The 20820-nt window shown below is 32.2% G+C and overlaps 1 protein-coding gene across 1 annotated transcript in view; it reads left to right on the plus strand.

Annotated features, from left to right (window-relative positions):
- Positions 1–20820, plus strand: part of LOC126771096 (cadherin-86C) — a 103208-nt gene that overhangs the window by 75673 nt on the left and 6715 nt on the right. Inside the window, exons 3-7 of the mRNA XM_050490815.1 lie at positions 9567–9757; positions 10085–10329; positions 11239–11322; positions 12563–12688; positions 12931–13195. Of these exons, the coding sequence (XP_050346772.1) occupies positions 9568–9757; positions 10085–10329; positions 11239–11322; positions 12563–12688; positions 12931–13195 (910 nt within the window). The 5' untranslated portion in view covers position 9567. The remainder of the gene's footprint in view (positions 1–9566; positions 9758–10084; positions 10330–11238; positions 11323–12562; positions 12689–12930; positions 13196–20820) is intronic.

Below are 20820 nucleotides of genomic sequence, written 5' to 3' on the forward strand. Positions count from 1 at the left end.
ATAACTACACTTCAAACAAAATTATAATAAATATAATGATGTCGGTACAAATTAATTATTATTATATAATTATTTGTCCCTCTATAATCATCATCTATTGGAATGTTTCGAAATGACTACAACCCGTCTCGACTTACCACGCTGTAGTAAAGTGGTGCATTTGTTTGAAATCATAATCTTAAACTCAGATTACGATTTATGTTATTTAGTTTTTTTTTTTGAAACTGTAAAGTAATCAATTAGCTATAAAATCGATGTATTTAATAAAAATTAAATTAAAATGATATATATAATTCATTTCAACTACTAGATTGAGGACCTTCTGTTATATGCTCGATCGATTGCAATCCCGTGGCGCTCCTCGTTAAGACGGAAAGGATATCGCTGGATTTTTAGTGGATATTCCGATTTTCGGGGCTCACTCGGCGCCTTAGACATCGGCGAGCCCCATATACACCCCCCCCCCCCCCTTTAATGTTCCCGTGGGGGAAACGTGTAATGCGTTTTTGCCGTAAAAAAAGGTAGGAATGTATAGGAGTTAAGCTATCCTAAATAAAATATTTTTTATGATAAGTATTCGTACCGACATGAGAATAAATAATAAATATGTATAATATAGAAATAATAACATAAATATAATAAATAAAGTTTTAATTAATAAATATTAAATGTATAAAGCAAACGAAAAGCAATAATATGAATTAATCATATTTGATTTCCGAAACTTGCTTCGAATTTGCATAATTCTCATTTAGTTCAATTCAGAGCAGCGCCACTCGGGCTATAAACCACCGTGCCTAATTCCAAGTAATACATAAAAGTCGTCTGGTTTTTAAATCTTGATTAACCTTTCCAAGTTTCATAGTTACGTAACTGTAACATTATCGGTTTTGAAGATTGATATTACATTACTATGGGTTCTATTTACATTATTTTAAATAGTTGATGTTATGCCGATTTGTAAGTTAATTTTAATAAGGTATACGACATTGCAGGAGTATCTTCCAGTGATTTAATGTTTATTAAAAATATTTCATTATATTAATGAACATTTTTTTTAAATCTACCGTGTTTTTTCGCCCGTTATTTCTAACGCGACCGCGCTATGATTATGAAAATCTATCGTCACCCCATAACACGTCAAGCATTTATCGATAAATCACGTAATTGGAACCGGAATACTCAATAATAATAACAGATCTCAATTGTTGTATTAACTAAAGTACCATTAAAATTAAAAAGCAAAAAAAAAATACAAGCTACTAGCAGAATTGATATTTTATGTAACATTTAAAAAGTCGTCAGTCCCAGAATTACATTATATTTCATAATACAGATGAAAATAAAAATTTCGTTAACAAAACGCAGACACATCAATTCACGTTATCGACAAAAAGATTTAGTACAAACGCCATAAGTGTTTATCCAGGTCAACTTCGCCTTATACGTTAGACTTAACGTAACAAACTCGAAGGGTCAGTTCGCGTGATCCTTGCTATAAAGCTAAGTTTTTGTACAGATTTACAACGCCACGATACCACCGTATAAGGGTCACTAAGTCAAACACCATGTTAATAAACCTTAATAAGTTTAAGATCTAGATAACAACGGCTACTCTATAAACCGTATCTACTTAATTATCTCGGGCGGAGATAGAGAAATTACGAGGAAAAGGGCATTAGCAACAATTAAAATTAAATCTAACAATATGTAACGATATCCTAATGGATATACGAGATAGGATAAACGGATGTTAATTAAACATAGTGGGCGGTTGAACTATTGAAAATTCATTTATGTATATTATCGTAGAGAAATTCGTGTGTTCCAGAAGTATATCAGATATATTATACCGCCCGTTTATATAGGGTGCGTGTTAGACACATATTACATAATCGATTTCAATTAAACTGTTAACCTTTTTCACAAATTTATATTTCGGTTCTATATTAATATAGGCCATAGTATTAGCTTTGTTTTGATTAGTATAATTGTTGTTATTAGTCTCGTTGATTTAATGGTTCGGCAAGAATCGTGACAATTAAATTTGTAATGTGTAACTTATGTGTTTATCCACATATAATTTCGTTCTTGATTGTGAAGAAAAACATTTCATAAATCAGTATGTATTTAGAAATACGCATTAGAGCAGGGGCTGGAGTGAACTCCAAGTCTTCTTAAGAGCCGAAATGATCCAGTAATTACAACACATGAAACTTAACTGATACTATCACTAAGTAGACATGTACATGTCTAATAATGTAATTCATGTCTTGTTCATTGTTTGTTAAGTTTGGGATGGTTGGCGTTCTATGGGGGAGGCTTTCTTCTAGCAGTGGACGGCAAAAGGCTGAAAAAAAATGTCTTGTTCGCCGCTGTAGTAACACATCGTGCACATAGAAATTCCAATAACCATATATCACCGACGCAAATCAGAGTACCTTAGTGAAATGACTGCAAACCTTCACCTGAAGAACGGAGAAGTAGGCCGTTTCAAACGATAAGAATCCTTTCTCCAGGAGTGTCCCATATACGATCTTGTACAGCAATCCCTTTATCCATTGTAAGTTCAATTTTATGACATTATAAATGAGTACGATTCTAAAAGGCGCAGACAAAAGCATTATTAAATTAAATACTTTGACTTTACGCAAGTATTATTTTACATTAATACGTATGTATTAATGTAGCCTATAAACGGTAAAATTGACGGAAAATCGATATTGACCAGCGTCTATACAATAGAACGAATGTAATTATTTTTATTGGTCTGGTAAAACTTATTTTCAATGTATTACAAATTTGTTAAAGTGTAATTAAATAATTTTACTTTTATTAAACAACGAGACCTCTGAATCCAATTTTATTCCATTCTGCAAATGTAATAAAACGGAAAACGTATCCATAATTAAGTATTTTTTTAAACTTGGAACGTTTTCGAAAAACCACGTTAAATGTTCTTTTTTAAATTCTAAATTTAAATAAAATATTAATTGCTTCATTGAATAGGACACTATCTTGTAAGGCTACTGAATAAATGTTTCATCTATTAATTAAAGCAATTTCGTAAGATCAGAATTTTATATTAATATATTCAATGAAAACCCAAGCATAATATGAAACTTCATTATAGTAAAACGGGTATTTATAATCCTACCCAATATGGGATTAACTTAATCTCCTGAATAAACGATAACTCAATTAATAAGGGCCACTTTATTTTTAAGAATTAAGAAAGTACAAACAAAAATACTAAATTTATGACACAAAATCAAGTTCCACAGCCGTGTTACAGATAGCAATGACTCAAAGCTGAGAAATAGTGTTTCAAATTGATCAATCAACTCTCCGTGTCATAATTGACATATAAAATTTATGATTATATATATGTATATCTATAAAATTATAAATACAAAAGTTTATGTATTACTCGATCAAGTAAAAAAAACTAATGAAATTTACGACTAAAAATAGAACATACTTATTAGTACCAAAAACTTATATTTTATAACTTATACTTAGTTACTTAGTTAGTAATAAGAAGTAAATACGTATAATAATGTAATGCAGTCATACAAAAAGCTAATAAGATGTTGACTTTGTATTTTATGTCATTGTTAATCTACTTTCATAATAAAACATAGTCTTACAAATCTTGCCGTATTTAAAGTAGCAATAAAATAGAGCTAACATACTTTAATCACTTACACGGGTAAAAAGTAATCGCAAACTCCGGCCAATGCTTTATATATTTTAAAGATTTATATTCCTACCGATAATACTATTCTTTATAAAAGATTAAATTCAACTGAGATGACCTCGCAGTTAACGTTATGTTAATAGAGAACCGTGACCAAAAGAAACAAAGTATATTATATGTTGGTTCTGGGGTCAAAGCGACATCGTGCCGCGACCATTGCACTATCTCCCGCTGTTCATACCCGCAGAAACCTCCAATCATAGAAACTTCATAGAATCGACAATGATAAATTCTCCGATCATAGGAACTATGGTCAAAGGAAATAAATGGTGTTTTACAATGTCTGTAACACCTTGTTAGTTTGTTACTCGCGTTATGGTGTTGCAGATTACACTTTTGTACTATGACGGACAGTCGGTGTGATTTGCAATTGTACTCCGAGATCGATTATATATCAAATGGGCTAGGAACGTTTTGACAACTGAATGTGCATTTCAATAGAAAATCATTTATAACAAGATTTAAAATATAACTAACCGATTGACAATACTGTTGTTCTAATTCCAATACAAAACAATTCCAAGCAAGCAATTAACATCGTCGATTGATTTTGACGCTTGAAAAAGAACTATTATAATGCCCAACTGCAAGAATACAGCAATGCTAGCCTATTTAAACAACAGTCTATGATTTAAGAGTCATGTTTGGTCCAGGACGTCAGGATTATAATTCCTTAATTACGTTCCCTTGGTTTTCCGAATGATCGAATGGCAGTAATTGCTTTTATGTCGGACCTAAGCGAGTTTAATTGGCACTTTTGCTGGAATGCACGTTCATAATTTAACAAACCACGATATTTTGATGGTATTACGATATGAAAACGTTAAAATTTAAATTACAATATCATAGAGAAAATTAACACTTTTATGTCTTTGCGATATTTGTTATTTTAATTTAATCAAAACCATTTTATTATCACTTTAATATTATAAAATATTCACATTATGTCGTTAGACAGAGGTTCCACAATCAGTTGTCTCGTTTATCAAGATATCGATTCGTGCGTATGTATAAATTTAGTTTAAGCGCTACACGCAAGAAGATTAAGTGAATTGAACGAGTTTTGCGACATAGAAAATATTCTAGCCGGCGCCAAGCCGACCAATTGTTATGAGATCGTGGATCGCAATAAATAACGCCGCGGGATCCCTCAATATTCGTCATGCACTATCGATGTCACGAATCTAGATGCAGATTATAGTTATCACGTTTTATTTCACATATATTTACATAACTTAAGTGACTTATTGATTGCGAACTGATTTATTAAAATTAAAACATTTAGAACTATCGTGGTATTACAGTAACAACAGTGGTAACTGTTGGTCATACAGATTCTTATATCAGAAGAAACTGGTAAGGAGATGGTAAGAAGCGACAACGCTTAATCTATCACGTTCTTGGATGTATATATCAGCCATAGCATATCTACATCTGCATAACAGTAACAACCTGTGAATGTCCCACTGCTATGCTACGGCCTTCTCTTTTTGAGGAGAAGGTTTTGAAACTTATTCCACCACGCTGCTCCAATGCGGGTTGGTGGAATACACATGTGGCAGAATTTCAATGAAATTAGACACATGCAGGTTTCCTCACGATGTTTTCCTTCAGCGTCATGCACGAGATGAATTATAATCACATCTGCATATGTAGGCTGATTGTACCGCCAAGTACGACAGAAACAATGAAAACACAAAATCAGCACATTTTAAATTTTTTATGTTATTTTTTGTAAAACTACGATAAAATGAAACAAAAACGAGTCAATGTTTGCATTTTATTATATTTTATTTCATATAAAAGTTATAGTAAGAGACATATAATAAGGAGATAACCAACTTTAGTGGTTGAGCTAATTTAATATTATTAATAATTTTGTTATTATCTGGATATCAAGTTGTAAAGTAATTTATTTTACGTAAACAGAAAATGAAAACGTTACAATTAAGATTATGCAATATAATTTCATCAACTAATGACGGTGGCTGATAAGTGTGCTAGAGGGGTACTTTCCAACTTGGCATTCTAGTGCCAGTGAACTTGTTACTTACACAACTGCGGAGAGGGAGATAAGAGCTGCGGGTTCAACATCTGGATACTATGTTCAGTGCCTCCGACATTGATCACGTTTGTTGTCAAAGATAACTACAGTCTACGCGATTGAATATTTACTCTATGTTTGTACGCGTGATATAATCGTGTTTTTTGGTTCTCGACCAAATAATTAATTTTATAAAACAACACTAAATCTTATGTTATTAAACAAACCTAACCTAACCTAATATAAAAACCTTATATAAAAATAATAAGGCTGATCCATCTTATTTTTGACGTAAGAGTATTTGACCTTTTTGGTTTTATTATAACGAAAATATCGTTAACATAATATTGTTACCAATATAGTACTCCAGTTAAGCTACTCCATTTACTTTAAGCAAAGCAAAATCTGAAGATATTAATAACGCCCTGTCTATTATGTGGGCATAATCTAATGCCCACTTCGTGCTTTACTTTACGAAATCAACGTCAACCCATACCAGCCTCGCTTCAATGAGCTATTGCACGTTTATATGCTAAACCGATACCCGAGGTGTCAGGAGAACTCGTGACAGGGTTACCCAACCTTTGGCCCGGAAAATGTGCAAGCGGTAGTACCGATTTAATTTTCACTTCATATCTCATGGTTTTAGATTTGCGCCGCTTTATTCACGCGAAACGGTTGTCAGTTAAAATTCATATCAGTTTTATTGCTGGCAAATTGTATCTATCTAGTATTGTATGTTAATATTGTTGCGGAATATTGCAAGTAAATTATGACATTGGTGCAATGAGGCACGTGGAATATTTTGTCATATAAAAATGAAAAATATGGAATATTTATAATCACTTCATCTGCTATGCCCTAAATATGCTACTAAAATAGTACAATATGATTGCTTGATTTATAATAATTTAGCTTAAATAAAGAATGTCCCACTGCTGGGCTAAAGGCCTCCTCTCCTCTTTTTGAGGAGAAGGTTTGGAGCTTATTCCACCACGCTGCTGCAATGCGGGTTGGTGAAATACACATGTGGCAGAATTTCAGTGAAATTAGACACATGCAGGTTTCCTCACGATGTTTTCCTTCACCGTAAAGCACGAGATGAATTATAATCACAAATTAAGCACATGAAAATTCAGTGATGCTTGCCTGGGTTTGAACCCACGATCATCGGTTAAGATTCACGCGTTCTTACCACTGGGCCATCTCGGCTCTTATAATAATACATATATGTATATAATAATACATATATAAGTTCATATAAATTTATAACTAATATAGTTTTTCATTTGTTAATAATAACGTTATGTGTTTAATTTTACGCAACAGCTTCATTAGAAATAAGCGAATATTCCGAAGAAATTGAATTTAAGGCGAGTTATTACAAAGGCATAAATTGGACGCTTCCTGCTCATAACAGAAGCTATTTCATGATAATTTTGCTTTTCGCAACATGGGTTTGTGGTATGCCGAGATATGAACAAATTACAACACACTATGGTGGGTGTTTTTAAGTACGTAATATTATGTAACACCTCTCTCTTTAATTTCGCTAAAATAATTAGAATACAATCTGAATCTAGATTTATTAATCAAAAATAAATTACCTTAGTAATAGATTTTATATTCTATAGAAGCGTTACTTCATAAATATATATTTATAATATTTTTTAAAATATGTTTCTTATACCAACCGATCTTCTGCATAACCAACCGGACTTATCTTTAAATAATTAAAATTAAACTAGAAAATCCATATAAATGTTTCTACAGGATTAATTGACTGAATTGACCTTGAACTTTGATCTTGATCGATAAAATATGACAATGTTAATAAAGCTAGCTCATTTTTTCAATCTATATGAAACCAAAACTGTCATAGTTATATATGAAAAAAACCTGAATTTAAAGCGTACAATACAAAATTCAATTAGGAAAGCTCTTTGTACGACGTGGCGTCTTAAATTAATAAAATTTATAAAATCTTTGAAAAACGTCGTATAAAATTAACATAAGTAATGCGTTTACCTTCTTCGAAAAAAGTAATTTTTTTTTTCAAATTAAATTTTTCACAACAAAAATTTAATTTGTTGAACAAATCTTCTATATTAATTAATATTTTAAAGTATAATTTTCAGATTGAACTAACTTAGAAATATTAAGGCTCTGTTTAAACCAATATAGATAATGACTTGACATTTAAACAGATATATGAAACTATATATAATATAAAATAGGAAAATTATCAATTTTATTATTATCTATAAAATATGATCAAAAACAATGTTTTTGATGACATTATCTTTTCTTAAAATAAGCGTAAATCGCTTGCTCTTGTACCTGTAGGTAGGCAGGACAATAGCCCGGCGGATCAAAGATCAACCTGCGACACGATTATAATCTACCCCTTAACTTTAGACATTACACTTATGTTCAGAAATAGCGATTGCAACGATAATAATTTTAAGACGTTAAAGGTTCTATTTTTGAATTTATTTTAATACAATTGGTCCCTGTACATATGAGCCAACCTTGTATAGATTAGCTCCGTGTACATAAGCCAACCTCAAAACACTCCTACTACGTATAATTATTCATGACCAAACTTTAATTTTGCTATTCATAGATATGGTTTGGCTGTTACTGCGGTATCTTAAAACCATGTTTTTAACGTACCTTTACATATTTACTATTTAAACAGGGATCAATTTTACTTAGTTACTTTATCGCAATTGAATCCCTTAAACGAAATTAAAACCGTTATAAATTAGTAAAATTGGTTCCCAGTTATGATTCAACTAGCTAATTTTTGTTAGGAATAGAATCGGGAAAGTATCGTAATCATGATAAATTAATAGAATTATCCCCAGGCTAACGAAAGCAAGCGCACCTAAAAGTATTATAATTTACCTTTTACGTATCATAAAGTCATGCATTTAAGTAAATAGTGAGTCGTAAAACTCGATAGTACGTGTCTCTACCTTTATTCAGCCTCTTCCCGCCCGGATTAGGACTATCTCGTGACAAAATATTTGTTGACATCACATATTTGATGGCGTTAAATACTTTAATACCTTGAACATACCAGACGTGTGTCGTGATTAATTTTTCAATTTTTATAGACAGATATCGTCGAGCAATACATATCGGTTAACATGAGACTTCTTAAGAGTAGCTTTTTTTCAACATTTTTGTAAAATAAAATACTTTAATAACGTCCCTTATAAAACATAAATAATTATTATAATAACTTTACATGTAATGTATAAACCAATTTATAGTTAAAGAAAGGAGCTACATAAGAGTTTTGCTATTTTTTACTTATTTTTTGCAAGTAAGTAGTGGTAATTAGCATTAAAAGCACGTAAATGATGTACTGCTATAGAAAGGGTGTGTGAAGGTTTTAAATTTCAAAAGTTGGTGGATATCCAGGTGGCAAATTTTCATCCGTCACAAGTTTCCTCGCAATGTTATACTTTACAAGCGAAAGAGGGATGATTTTCTATTAAGCTCTACGTTTTTATCGAGCCAAGATCTTAGAACCGGGCCCAGTCGTTAGAACGCGTGAATTCTTAACTATGATTGCGGCTTCAAAACCAGGCATATAAGCTAAAAAACTCTTTCCCATAAGGGGAAGGAGACTTTAGACATTGGAACATTTACATGATCTAAATTTATGTTATTTCAAGCACTGACCATCTCATCTAGTGTTGTATTTACTTATTACCTACCGTTTATTAATCGGTTACGTTTTGTTTACAGGATGACGTTTGCATCGGCGCTGGTGTTGCTCGCGTTGTGTGCAGCGGCGCGTGGCGGCGACCCGGTGTTCGACCCGAGCACCCTGATGCGTCTTGTGCTCGTGCCGGCGGACGCGGCTGTCGGTTCCGTCATCTACCGCGTCCGTGCTTCCGACCCAGATTTCGATTATCCGTTGCATTTTGAACTTATTGGTATGTTTTGTTTTATAAACTGTTTCAAATGCAAGTACCGCGTTCAACATATTTTTAAATTTGTTTGAGCTGTAAACACGTGGTTTTTCATTGACGTGTATAATCAATAACATTAACGAGTATTATAACGCATAAAAATTATGTTAATCCTTTATTAAAAAAATAACAAAAGTTTATAATAACTGAGTAGTTTTAACAAGTTATGAAGTAATGAAAGTAGTCATAAATACATTGAAGTATCAGATACTGTAATATATTTAAATTCATGACAGATATATGTTCGAAAAATAATATTCAACTTATAAATATATTTTTGATTGTAAACAGGGCAAATGGGACGTCTAGATATTGGCATCGAGTCACTTCCATGCACACGATACAACTCAGTCTGCCAAGCCAATGTTATACTACTTCGGAGGCTGGAACCCGGTCGATACGTGGACTTCAGGCTGTCAGCCCGCAACACCAGAGGAAGGAGTGCTCGCATTGCTTGCTCCATTACTGGCACCAACGCCACCACTCCAAGAGATACTGTATTTCCTCATCAACCTGGCATTATCTTAGTTCCTGAGGTATATTTAAAAAACTAATCAATGTATAATATCGCTAAGAAAAAAAAGTTACGTAACATTCTGTTAATGATCAGCTGCTGGAGGAGGATTAATCCTCTCATTTTGAGGTTGTTCCACCACGCTGCTGAAAAGTGGTTTGATGGATAAACATGTTGCAGACTTGATCATCCAACACATGCAATTTCTTACGATATTTACTTTCACTGCCGAGTACGAGATGAATTATGAATACAAATTAAACACATGAAAATACAATCATCGGTTAATATTCATGTTTTCTAACTACTGAGCCAACTCAGTTATTTACTATAAATAAACAACGCCGTTGTATCTTCAATAGTATGTATATCAAGAAAACTTATCACATAAACTTATAAACGTTGCTTAGCGGCTATTTATTTAAACACTAATTTCGCTTTTTCTGTCATTATTGAAATTCGAAAGAAGAAGACACAGCATTATTTAACTTATCACCCACTAAAGAACGCTCATGAGTAAGAACGTTTCTCCATTTCTGTCATTATTGATTTGAAATTCGAAAGAACCAAACACGGTGTTTTTTAAATAATCATCGCTAAATTGCGTTTATAGGTAAGGCCGTTAAATATTAATGACATAATTGTAAAAGATAACGATCACTATGTAAAAAATGCCATTATATCTATACCTCGAAATATGGGTGTCACCACATGACGCCGCACGGGGCGCCTGCGGCGTGAAGTACCGTGATTGATGATGATTACGTGCACCCTGGCTTCCTCGCGGAAACGAAACAGAGATTAACTGTTATGTTATTAAATCGTACTTGACCTTTTAAAACGATACAAATAAATTGTACCAAATAGATCGTATATGTAATATCACTAATCTCTATTCTCATTTAAATCAACTATTTTATTATTGTTACAGGATGCAAAACGTGGAACGGATCTCGAAATAGTTATCGCCAAAAAAAATCAATTGTCACCGAAACCGTTGGAGTTAGAACTTTGGGTATGTTGTATACATTTATAGTGATATGAGGTGATGATTGGATCTCAGAGCCGCGGCATGTCAGCACGCATTTAAAGCGTTAACCACATAATGAAGTTTCGTTGCCACCGCTAATCGGGCTCATTTTCACGGTGATATCGCGTTGACGGAATTTCACCATAATTCATTTACCATTTCATTTTGAGTGAAAATTCGTTTTAAGCACAATCTTCCGTAACGTCGTATTATATTTATGGTTTGAGCAGGTTATTAAAATTTGTTCTTATCAAGTGCCACTTAATATCAGGTTATATAATGAGGTGAAACAATACATTTAGAAATTTCTTTGATCAGAATTTCTCGGTAAGATGATATTACACAATTACCGAGCATTAGTATGTCTTCAGGCGTGTTAAATTTCTCGCTATCCGTGGTAAATGGGCGGCACTCATGCCTTGGGGTTCCTGTAATATTCCATTGAGAAACAGAAGGCAATCTTAGTAAATAATATATAATTTACATAGAAGAATCACATTGTCAGAATTAGATGAAGCATTTTTGTAAGACTTAAAGTGACACCACTCACATTAAATGTTATGTGCTTTAACATATTATATAAGTGATTAGCAGAAATCTTTCAGATCAGCTAACAAGGATAGCTAGTTAGAAGTATAATTAATCATTTTTAACATATTTTGAGACAAACTATAAAATATTAAACGGTGTATTAAACAACAAAGTACATAAGTACAATAAAATTAATCAACCGAATAAAGTTATATCGGATGTAGTATATGATCAATTTGTTCATTTAGTAATTATTAGAAATCTGAAACATTATTATAGGATCTTTAAGCACAAAGTATTATTGGTAACGTGTTCCCGAGATGTTATCTTACCGTACTTTATTTACCGGTTCTGTTGAAAGTGGTCTGTGGAAAAACGCTTCTAATCGTCCATTAAACGCTATAATGACGGGAACGTGTCTTTACACGCACGGTAATATAAAAGCGAGCTCTACGTGATGAAATTAACTTTTCTATATAGTTTTGCTTATTTGTATTTTGATCTATATACACTTATATTAAATATTTTTTTTTATTTACTGACTACTTGATAATTTCTCTCATAAAAAAAATAATGGAAAAAGATGCATAAATATTTCGCGAATATATGGAAAAAAAAATCGTTGTTATTTTTTCGGTACTTTATAAAGGGTAATTAAAAACTATTTTTGACTCGACTATTTTTCTTTGTGCAGGGTTCCCCGCTTTTTGCAATAAGACAGCGCCGAGTGTCTACTGAGAACACGGAAGGCACGATATTCCTCGTCGGTCCATTGGACTTTGAAGCGCAGTCTATGTATCATTTGACATTATTGGCCGTGGTAAGTGTGATAGCATGTACTACCGCTTTACAATTCTACCTCCTAATTAAAAAAATACTCATAACCTTTCACAGACTTAAAATTTACTTTCTATCACACAGTAATTAAATAGCTGATAATTTTATCGAAATCGGCATAAAATTAGCCTAAAAAAACAAAAAGAGATTTTTGTACTTATAATTTATATAAGCATTCATTAATTTTTTAGAGGTTTATCATTTCAATGTCTTATTCTTTTACAGGACCCTTACGTAGAACTGGGTAAGGACACCCGAAATATAGCTGGGATAGAAGTGGTAGTGGTCGTTCAAGATGTTCAAGACATGCCACCTGTATTCACATCAGCACCTCCTATTACTCACCTTCCACGCCAAGTGGCACCTGGTGACATGGTAGTAAAAGTCCGGGCTGAAGACGGAGATAAGGGAGCACCTCGGCAGATACGCTACGGTCTCGTATCTGAGGGGAACCCATTCACGCCATTTTTCAATATTAATGAAACTTCAGGTAAGTTTAACATTAAATAAGATTTTAATGAATGCGTCAAAAATTTCGATGAATATAAAGCATATTTCGATAAGTTAACAAAATAAATTTAAATTTAAAACATATGTTACCTAGCAGCTCTTATAACATAGACATCGTAAGTGTGAACTTACGACATCAAAATACAATATTTGACAACCTTCTTTGTGCCGAGTTTTATATACGTGAATATCTTGTTTTAAGCTTCTATGTAGAGATAATAATATTTACCAAGATTCATCATTGTATACATTTCTTGTATGAACATGAATGTATTATTTCTATTATATACGGGTATAGAATTATAATAAATCATTTTTAACATATTTTGAGACAAACTATAAAATAAACATAAACGGTGTATTAAACAACAAAGTACATAAGTACAATAAAATTAATTACCTGAATAAAGTTATATCGAGTGTAGTATAATATATTAATATAATTATTTTAACAAAGGTATAGAATAAAACTTTTTCCCCTATATTCAAGTATGCAATTTGTGCACTTTACATGTAAGCCATCGATAACATGTATTTAAATTTAATATTGTATAAGTCGAAAGTTTCATGTAAAATGCATTACACACTTATTGTAAATCGGATCGAGGTTGTATTTGAAATTCAGGAGCTAACTTATCAGATCTCGACCACGCATTGTGTGATCGTGTCGCCGTCCTAAATCTTTTAAGCTCCCAGCAAGTGGCGAGGTGTTATGATTCCGATGAGATAACTTGAATTATTTTTATTACCTTTACTACAACTTCGCGTGAATACAATTAAACTTTCATCCTGAATAACTTTAAATATTATATAAAAATAATTATATACAGTTACTACCTAATTCACACAGTTACAATGTATTATAATGTTGACCACGTTCCCAAAACACAAGGAAAAGAGAATTTTAGGATCCTCCTTGGGAGTGCTTTAATAGTTTGTTTCTTCATCACTACACGGGTGGTTGAGCTGCTTATGAGGTCGATTGATGAATTCGATTCAAAAATACCTTTAGTGAGCTTTTACCACGTTACCACTAGTTAAGATTGGGTTGGCACTATTCCATTCTTGGAACATGGCTTGTTAAACATTTAATACAAAATATTAAAAGAAAAAGTTTTGGAATTTGAATTCTTAATACATAATAATGTAACTGTGATTGTAAAATGCCATTGAGAAAAATATTTTCAATTGCTTAATGAATATTCCATATGCAGGTCAGAAACCCTTGGTTGTATTGATTTTAAAATAGCCGTAGAAGGGGTCATAATCAAATATCTCACGACAGCCGTCTTCGTGCGAAAACCTTGCGTGTCTCAAGTGGCATTTATGTTTATGAGTTTTATGTAAATCTGGATCACATTTAAATGTAAATATTTTGGATGATCTTTGTATTTCACGTTTAATAACATGAAATGACCAAACATTATTACCTATTTAAGGCCACGCCAAAATTTTGCAAACCATTATGTCTCATTCAAAAATGTGTATATTATTAAAATAATTTACATTAAATAAATGTTTGTTGAATTCGTTCCATTTTGATTTAAAATATAAATCAGTACAATAGTATAAAAAATGTGGATGTTGGTATATCTGTTTGCGATTAATATACTTTGACTTCGTTTGATCGATCACCATAAAACTTTTTACATTAGTATTTTTTCATGAAGCAGTTTACATCATCCACTTAGTCGTAACTGGCCATACCTTTCAACTGATCGCGATGACAATTGGTATACACACAGATAGGACACCGTCTGCCAGTTTTTAGTGTAATATAAAATGTGACAACGCTAAACTATTATTAAGGTAGCTGAAATGTTATTGAAAGTGATGACTAGTTTAGCGTGTTGTCGAAGTCCCTCATTAATTTTTCACAATTTACGTAAATATAGAAATTTTCAATATCAACATAACATTTACAACGGTAACAAGTTGATTATCTTATAAAACGAATGTAATATTCCGTCTGATAAATCTTCTCGTTCTGGACTATGGCCAACTTTCCGATTAAAAATAAGGAATTGAGAAATTGTTTTAGTACACTGTTCCATTGAGGATTGGCAGTATGTCTTAGAATTTGTCCCTTAGGAATCGCCGACGATTGAAAACGAAAAATAATAACTTAAAATTGAGCACATACCATAATATGTATAATTGTTGAGCATACATTTAGAAAATATAATCTTCAGCCATTTAGACTAATAAATAAGTAATTAAATATTTATATATACATGCATATCTGAACATAGATGCACACGTTACGCGGAAGCTACTAGGTCCATCTTAGACACCACATTATATTTTATCATAAAACAATCATTAACTATAATTAACGATCAATATTCAATAGTTAGTATTAAGGTAACGACAAACCTGACATCAACCTTGATATGTTACAATTGTATATAGAACACAGCAGTGTTCTCGGCAGATTTATTTGGTGATAAATATTAAGCTACAAAGATGTCCATTCCCATGACTTTTGTTCACATCAATCTGGATTAGCATGTCGAAAGCCACAAATTATGAAAGTCCATTAGAATAAATTGAATCCTTAACGTTTATTCTAAAGGTAATTGATTACCACATTTCAGTCCTACGAGAGTTCGATTTGCATTCAAAGTGTATATAAATAAACTTAGAATCATTTAATCATGAATCACAACCACGCTATTTACAGACATAAGAGGAATAAGTAGGTTTATTACGGATGTATTAAACGCAATATTAAAATAATACAAATTTTACCTAAATTAAATTCTTTATTACGTAGGGTTTTTTCAAATGTAACTATCCATTTATTATTGATACTACGGTCCAACACCAAATATTCAAAATATCTTTTCCGGTAAATGTTTGCATTTAATGTGTTTAACCAGTTTAATTACAGGCACAAATGCACATAACATCTTAGTTGGTATAGTTTGCGGCACATTGGCGGTGTATGGATATCATAATATATGTAGGGGGATGGTGTCTTATTCATCAATTTACCCGGAAGCCTTCCTATATTAATAAAAAACTGACAAACCTTCGCGCCATAATTGTAACGTCGTATAAGATAATGTTCATTATCAATGATATGTGATCATCCAATTCATTATAAATAAACAAATTTGATATTATTAAATCTTAAAAAATAATTCATAAATAATAAGCCATTTGCATTTTTCCCTTGAAGTTAATGTGCTGCTTAGAATAGTAACTAATATCAAAGGTCGACGCCCTCCCTTCGAACGTTCCTATTTCAATATTATATCGCTTTGACATAGTTCATATAAAATCACTAAAGTGGATGTATTCGCTTAAGTAGATTTAATAAACGTTTTGAATGTACATATGAATGTATAAACAAGTTAGGTATTCTAAATTGCTGTCCTAGTTTAATGTGACATTACCTTATAACGCATGTGAAGATATTTATCCTTCAACAATAATGTCATTTCTAAATTAGTACTCCTTCCGTTCTAATTTCAAATACTAGGTCAATGTAGGCAAACTATTTTTATTTGATAAAATCAGCGCGGCCTCCGCAGGCTTCCGTAGGATATTCTTCTTCCTTATCAACCCCTGGTTTCACTAGACTTGACCCGAGTTGAACCACGTCGCGTGACCTATTTCATTCACTATTTTACACAAAATAACTTTAGTCATTTTAACGAAATTAAATCCAACTCTAGCCGCCAACTTTAACAATTAACCACTAAGCTTTGCTTATTTCCTAGTACAGACTGACAAACTTCAATGAAAATTTAAAACGGATCGACACCAAAGTAAAACTTATTTTAATCTAGTAAGCAAGCAGCAAAGTTAAATTAATTTACCAGCTTTTTAGCTTTTGCTAAATGTCAGTTGGAATTATGAGGTTTTAAATTGAAAGCGCTTGGTAACGAGTCCAGTACAATGTTTGTCTTGTGAAAGGAGCTATTGAAGAAGTATCTCTAAAGATGTTAACGCTTCGTTATTATTCATACAAATACATACCGTATTATTTAACTGTTTGATTTTAATATGGCAAAAGTATGTAAGGCCCAATAATGGTTCGATTTACAAGTTCGGTAGTTTGGTCGAAGATCGTATTATCGAATGCCGTGCCTAGGATTTCGCCTAGCTATGGTATAATACCTCATTAGACCATTCCCGTGCTGTCGGTCTGCGTTCCATTGTTTGTAAAGAGTATGCCGTATTTCATATTATGCCTAATTGTACATTGGTTTGCTTAGTTTAAATAACTGGGTATGAATAAATTCGTTAATTTTGTAAATGTATACGACCTTACTTAAAAACGCTGCTTAGCTGCTGTTTCGTTAAACACTGATTTCGTTCGTTCTGTCATTATTAATTTGACATTAGATAGAAGAAGACAGCATTGCTTAAATAATCATCCGCTAAATAACGTTGTATGTTGTAATAAAGGCAAGGAAGAAATAATTGTTTTGTTTTAACATGTTTATTACAGAATCTCATGCAATTTTGTTTTAACACCTAATTCTTATTTTTAGAAGTTTTTTTAAGTTTAGGACTCTTAGAAGCTCATGCAACAGTACTATTTATTTCAACTGTTTCAAGTAGAATTACGCAGCTTTAATACATAGTATGCATATTGTAAAATCTACATCAATGTCACTTATTGATGCCAATGCCTGCAGTACAGTATATTCCTCGCATACCAAGTTTACTATTGTAAACAATTCTGCTGTCTTAGCTTACTTTTCATAATAAAGAGGTACTTAGTTTGAATAGCGTTCTAGGAGACATGACAATACACACTCCAACTCCGACTTTGGACAACTATGCCTCACCGATTCGCTTAGTGCGACCGTTAAATGGTAATGATATAAAATAGACATACAAACATAAGATGGAACGTCTCTTCGTTATTCTCTACCGAGGCCGTAATGTTTAAAGTCTTTTTACATAATTGAAGCTTTATTTAGACACAAATTGAAAATAACGTAAATTGTTTTGATAGCCAACATTTAAAACCGGATCTAAGTATCGAGAATGTTTTTATTTTTATGATGAGTCTATTTCTTGAAAGCCAGTACTTGTTATTACAATATATAAAACGAGTAGTCTTTACCAGGTTACAAATCTAAAAGAAATCCAGTGCTTGCATTACCATTTTAACCTGGAAATTTAAAACATTTATATGAGACAGCTATTTTACGTTTTTTTGAAAAAATGAGTAGTCAGGAATGGGGTCATCTGATGGTAAGTCACCATTACACCATAGACATTGGCATTGAAAAAATTTTATCCATCCCTTTCCATTGCCAATGAGCCACTAACTTTGGGAACTAAGATTTTATATTCCTAGTGCCAGTAGCTACCTTCCAAACGGAACACAACAATACTTAAGAACTGCTGGTTACCGGTAGAATATCTGATATCTAATATCCGGTAGAGAACCCAGACGAGCTTGCATCAAACCCAACCACCAAAGTGGAGTGAGTTAAGTGATTGTATTTAGACCTGTATTCATGAGGAGGACATTGTATATATTAGTATAACTAAGTATATATATAAACAATTTTACATTCAATGCAATTTATCCCTTTGATTTTCACAAGTTACTCACATGGACTATAATTTCTACAGAAATAGCTTTGCAATAACCTATTTTACGCTTGAACAGTTATTGAACACATCGCATGTCAACGACAAGCTCCCGAACTTTTTCGAGGAAAACTGTTATTTATTTTATCGTAAGCGTTATTGGCAGCTAAATAAATAGTTTGTCGCTTGGCATGATATAATATAAACATACAATGTACTTGAAATATAACTATTAGGGTTGATGTAAGCTGATGGCCCGGTGGTTAGAACACGTGTTTTTAAACCGATGATTGCGGGTCCAAAATCAAACATGTGCTGATGTCATGTGCTTGTGTTTATAATTCATCGTGCTTGAAAACATAATGAGGAAAACTACAACTGTCGAATAAACTTCCAAAAACTTCTCCAGAGAAGGGATGGCCCTTGTCCAGGGCAGGACATGAACGGGCTTTTACTTTAAACCAGATGTTCTTTGCGGCTTTCCTTGAATTTCTTATTTCCTTATTTATTTTTTTCTCTGTTCTCGGTAAAAGTTATTTTCCAGTAATAAAAAACAAGGATGTTTTAACGAAATCAGGTTATTTAAATAAGGGAGTATTTCGTTGTAACTGTACGAGTGTTTTTCTACCTACAAGAACTAATTAAATGAATGCCAGCAGACGTATGTACTTAAACGTAATTAATTAGGTGTATGAAACAATAATGAAAGTCGTTTTAAAAGAGCACTTGAAACATTTAATCGCCACAAAGACTTATGTATGATAATTAGATACTGTTACAGATTTTGTCTATCTTTGATCTTGGTAACGGATTGTTTGATTATTTATATGATTAAATTACTATACATACATATAAAAGTACGGATGTTTCATATTAGACTTGACTTATGATGTTTTAGTGATATGTATGCAAGTATAATATTCTTATGTATAGTATATTAGGTACTCGTAATTGTAAAATTTTCATTTTTTTTTTTAATTTATAAATATGTCTTAAGAATCATATATTGTGCCCTTATGTCATGCTAAATAAAGGCAATTCAAAGTTTCCTTACATGTCACCAAAGTCTTTAATAACAAACACGCCTCGTCAGCGCCTCCTTAAATATAAGTAGGGTATAAAATAAATGGTATTTTGTTTAGTACTAAGTGGAGACAGCTGGAATGTTTTTTTGTTCTGGCACTGATACTCAATAGAGGAGTGACAGCTTCAAAATTGTGTTTTAAGGAATAATCAATACATTTAATATAATATTCATGTTTAAATATGAAATATCTAATTTATTTTATTGAGTGTGGTAATAGGCCAAGGGCTAGCATCGAACTTGCGACCTTCAAAAGGATAACATCCTTTAAAGTTAAGCAATTGAGCTATTCAGATTCATACAACCTTAAGTTTAAATTGAATAAGAATCGCTAAATCCTTCATTATAGTCTTGCAGTCCTATTCTATAAGAACTCACTTCATTACTCACACTTGAAATGTTGACCCGTTTGAAATGTTATAATTATTATGCCCAATGTCGCGTATATCACATTCTGGCATTTGACTGCGCTGAGTTTCACGCTTGCTTTTATGAATAGCCCTAAAGTTTTGTCTTTAAAATTTCCACTTTTAAATTTAAGCTGTGCGTCAATTCAAGATATTGATTTTTATTAATATAAATTACACGCAATGAAATCTTTAAATGATAATAAATATATAGAGTAAAATACTTATAACGGCAATCTGGACCAAAGACCAAAAAAAACAAACAAATAAATAAAATGAGTAGTTCTTAACTATGACTAAAAAAATTGTGATCGGTTTTATTACAATCTTGCGCTTTTGATGTGAAATATCTCGTGATTAACAAATGTCAATTAATTGTCGTTTACTTATTTATAATTAAGTTAATTATATATAAGTAAAAGGCCCGGCCCTCCTTTTAATTTGGTTCACTTCTTGACAAAAAATTGCGATTCAAAGGGGAAATTCTGCTGGCAATCTTGCCACCATTCCACGTGGTCATGATTTGTACAGTAGCTATTTTTATATTTTAGT

This window comes from Nymphalis io, chromosome 10 (assembly GCF_905147045.1).
Source record: "Nymphalis io chromosome 10, ilAglIoxx1.1, whole genome shotgun sequence".
In the NCBI taxonomy this organism is placed as follows: Eukaryota; Metazoa; Arthropoda; class Insecta; order Lepidoptera; family Nymphalidae; genus Nymphalis; species Nymphalis io.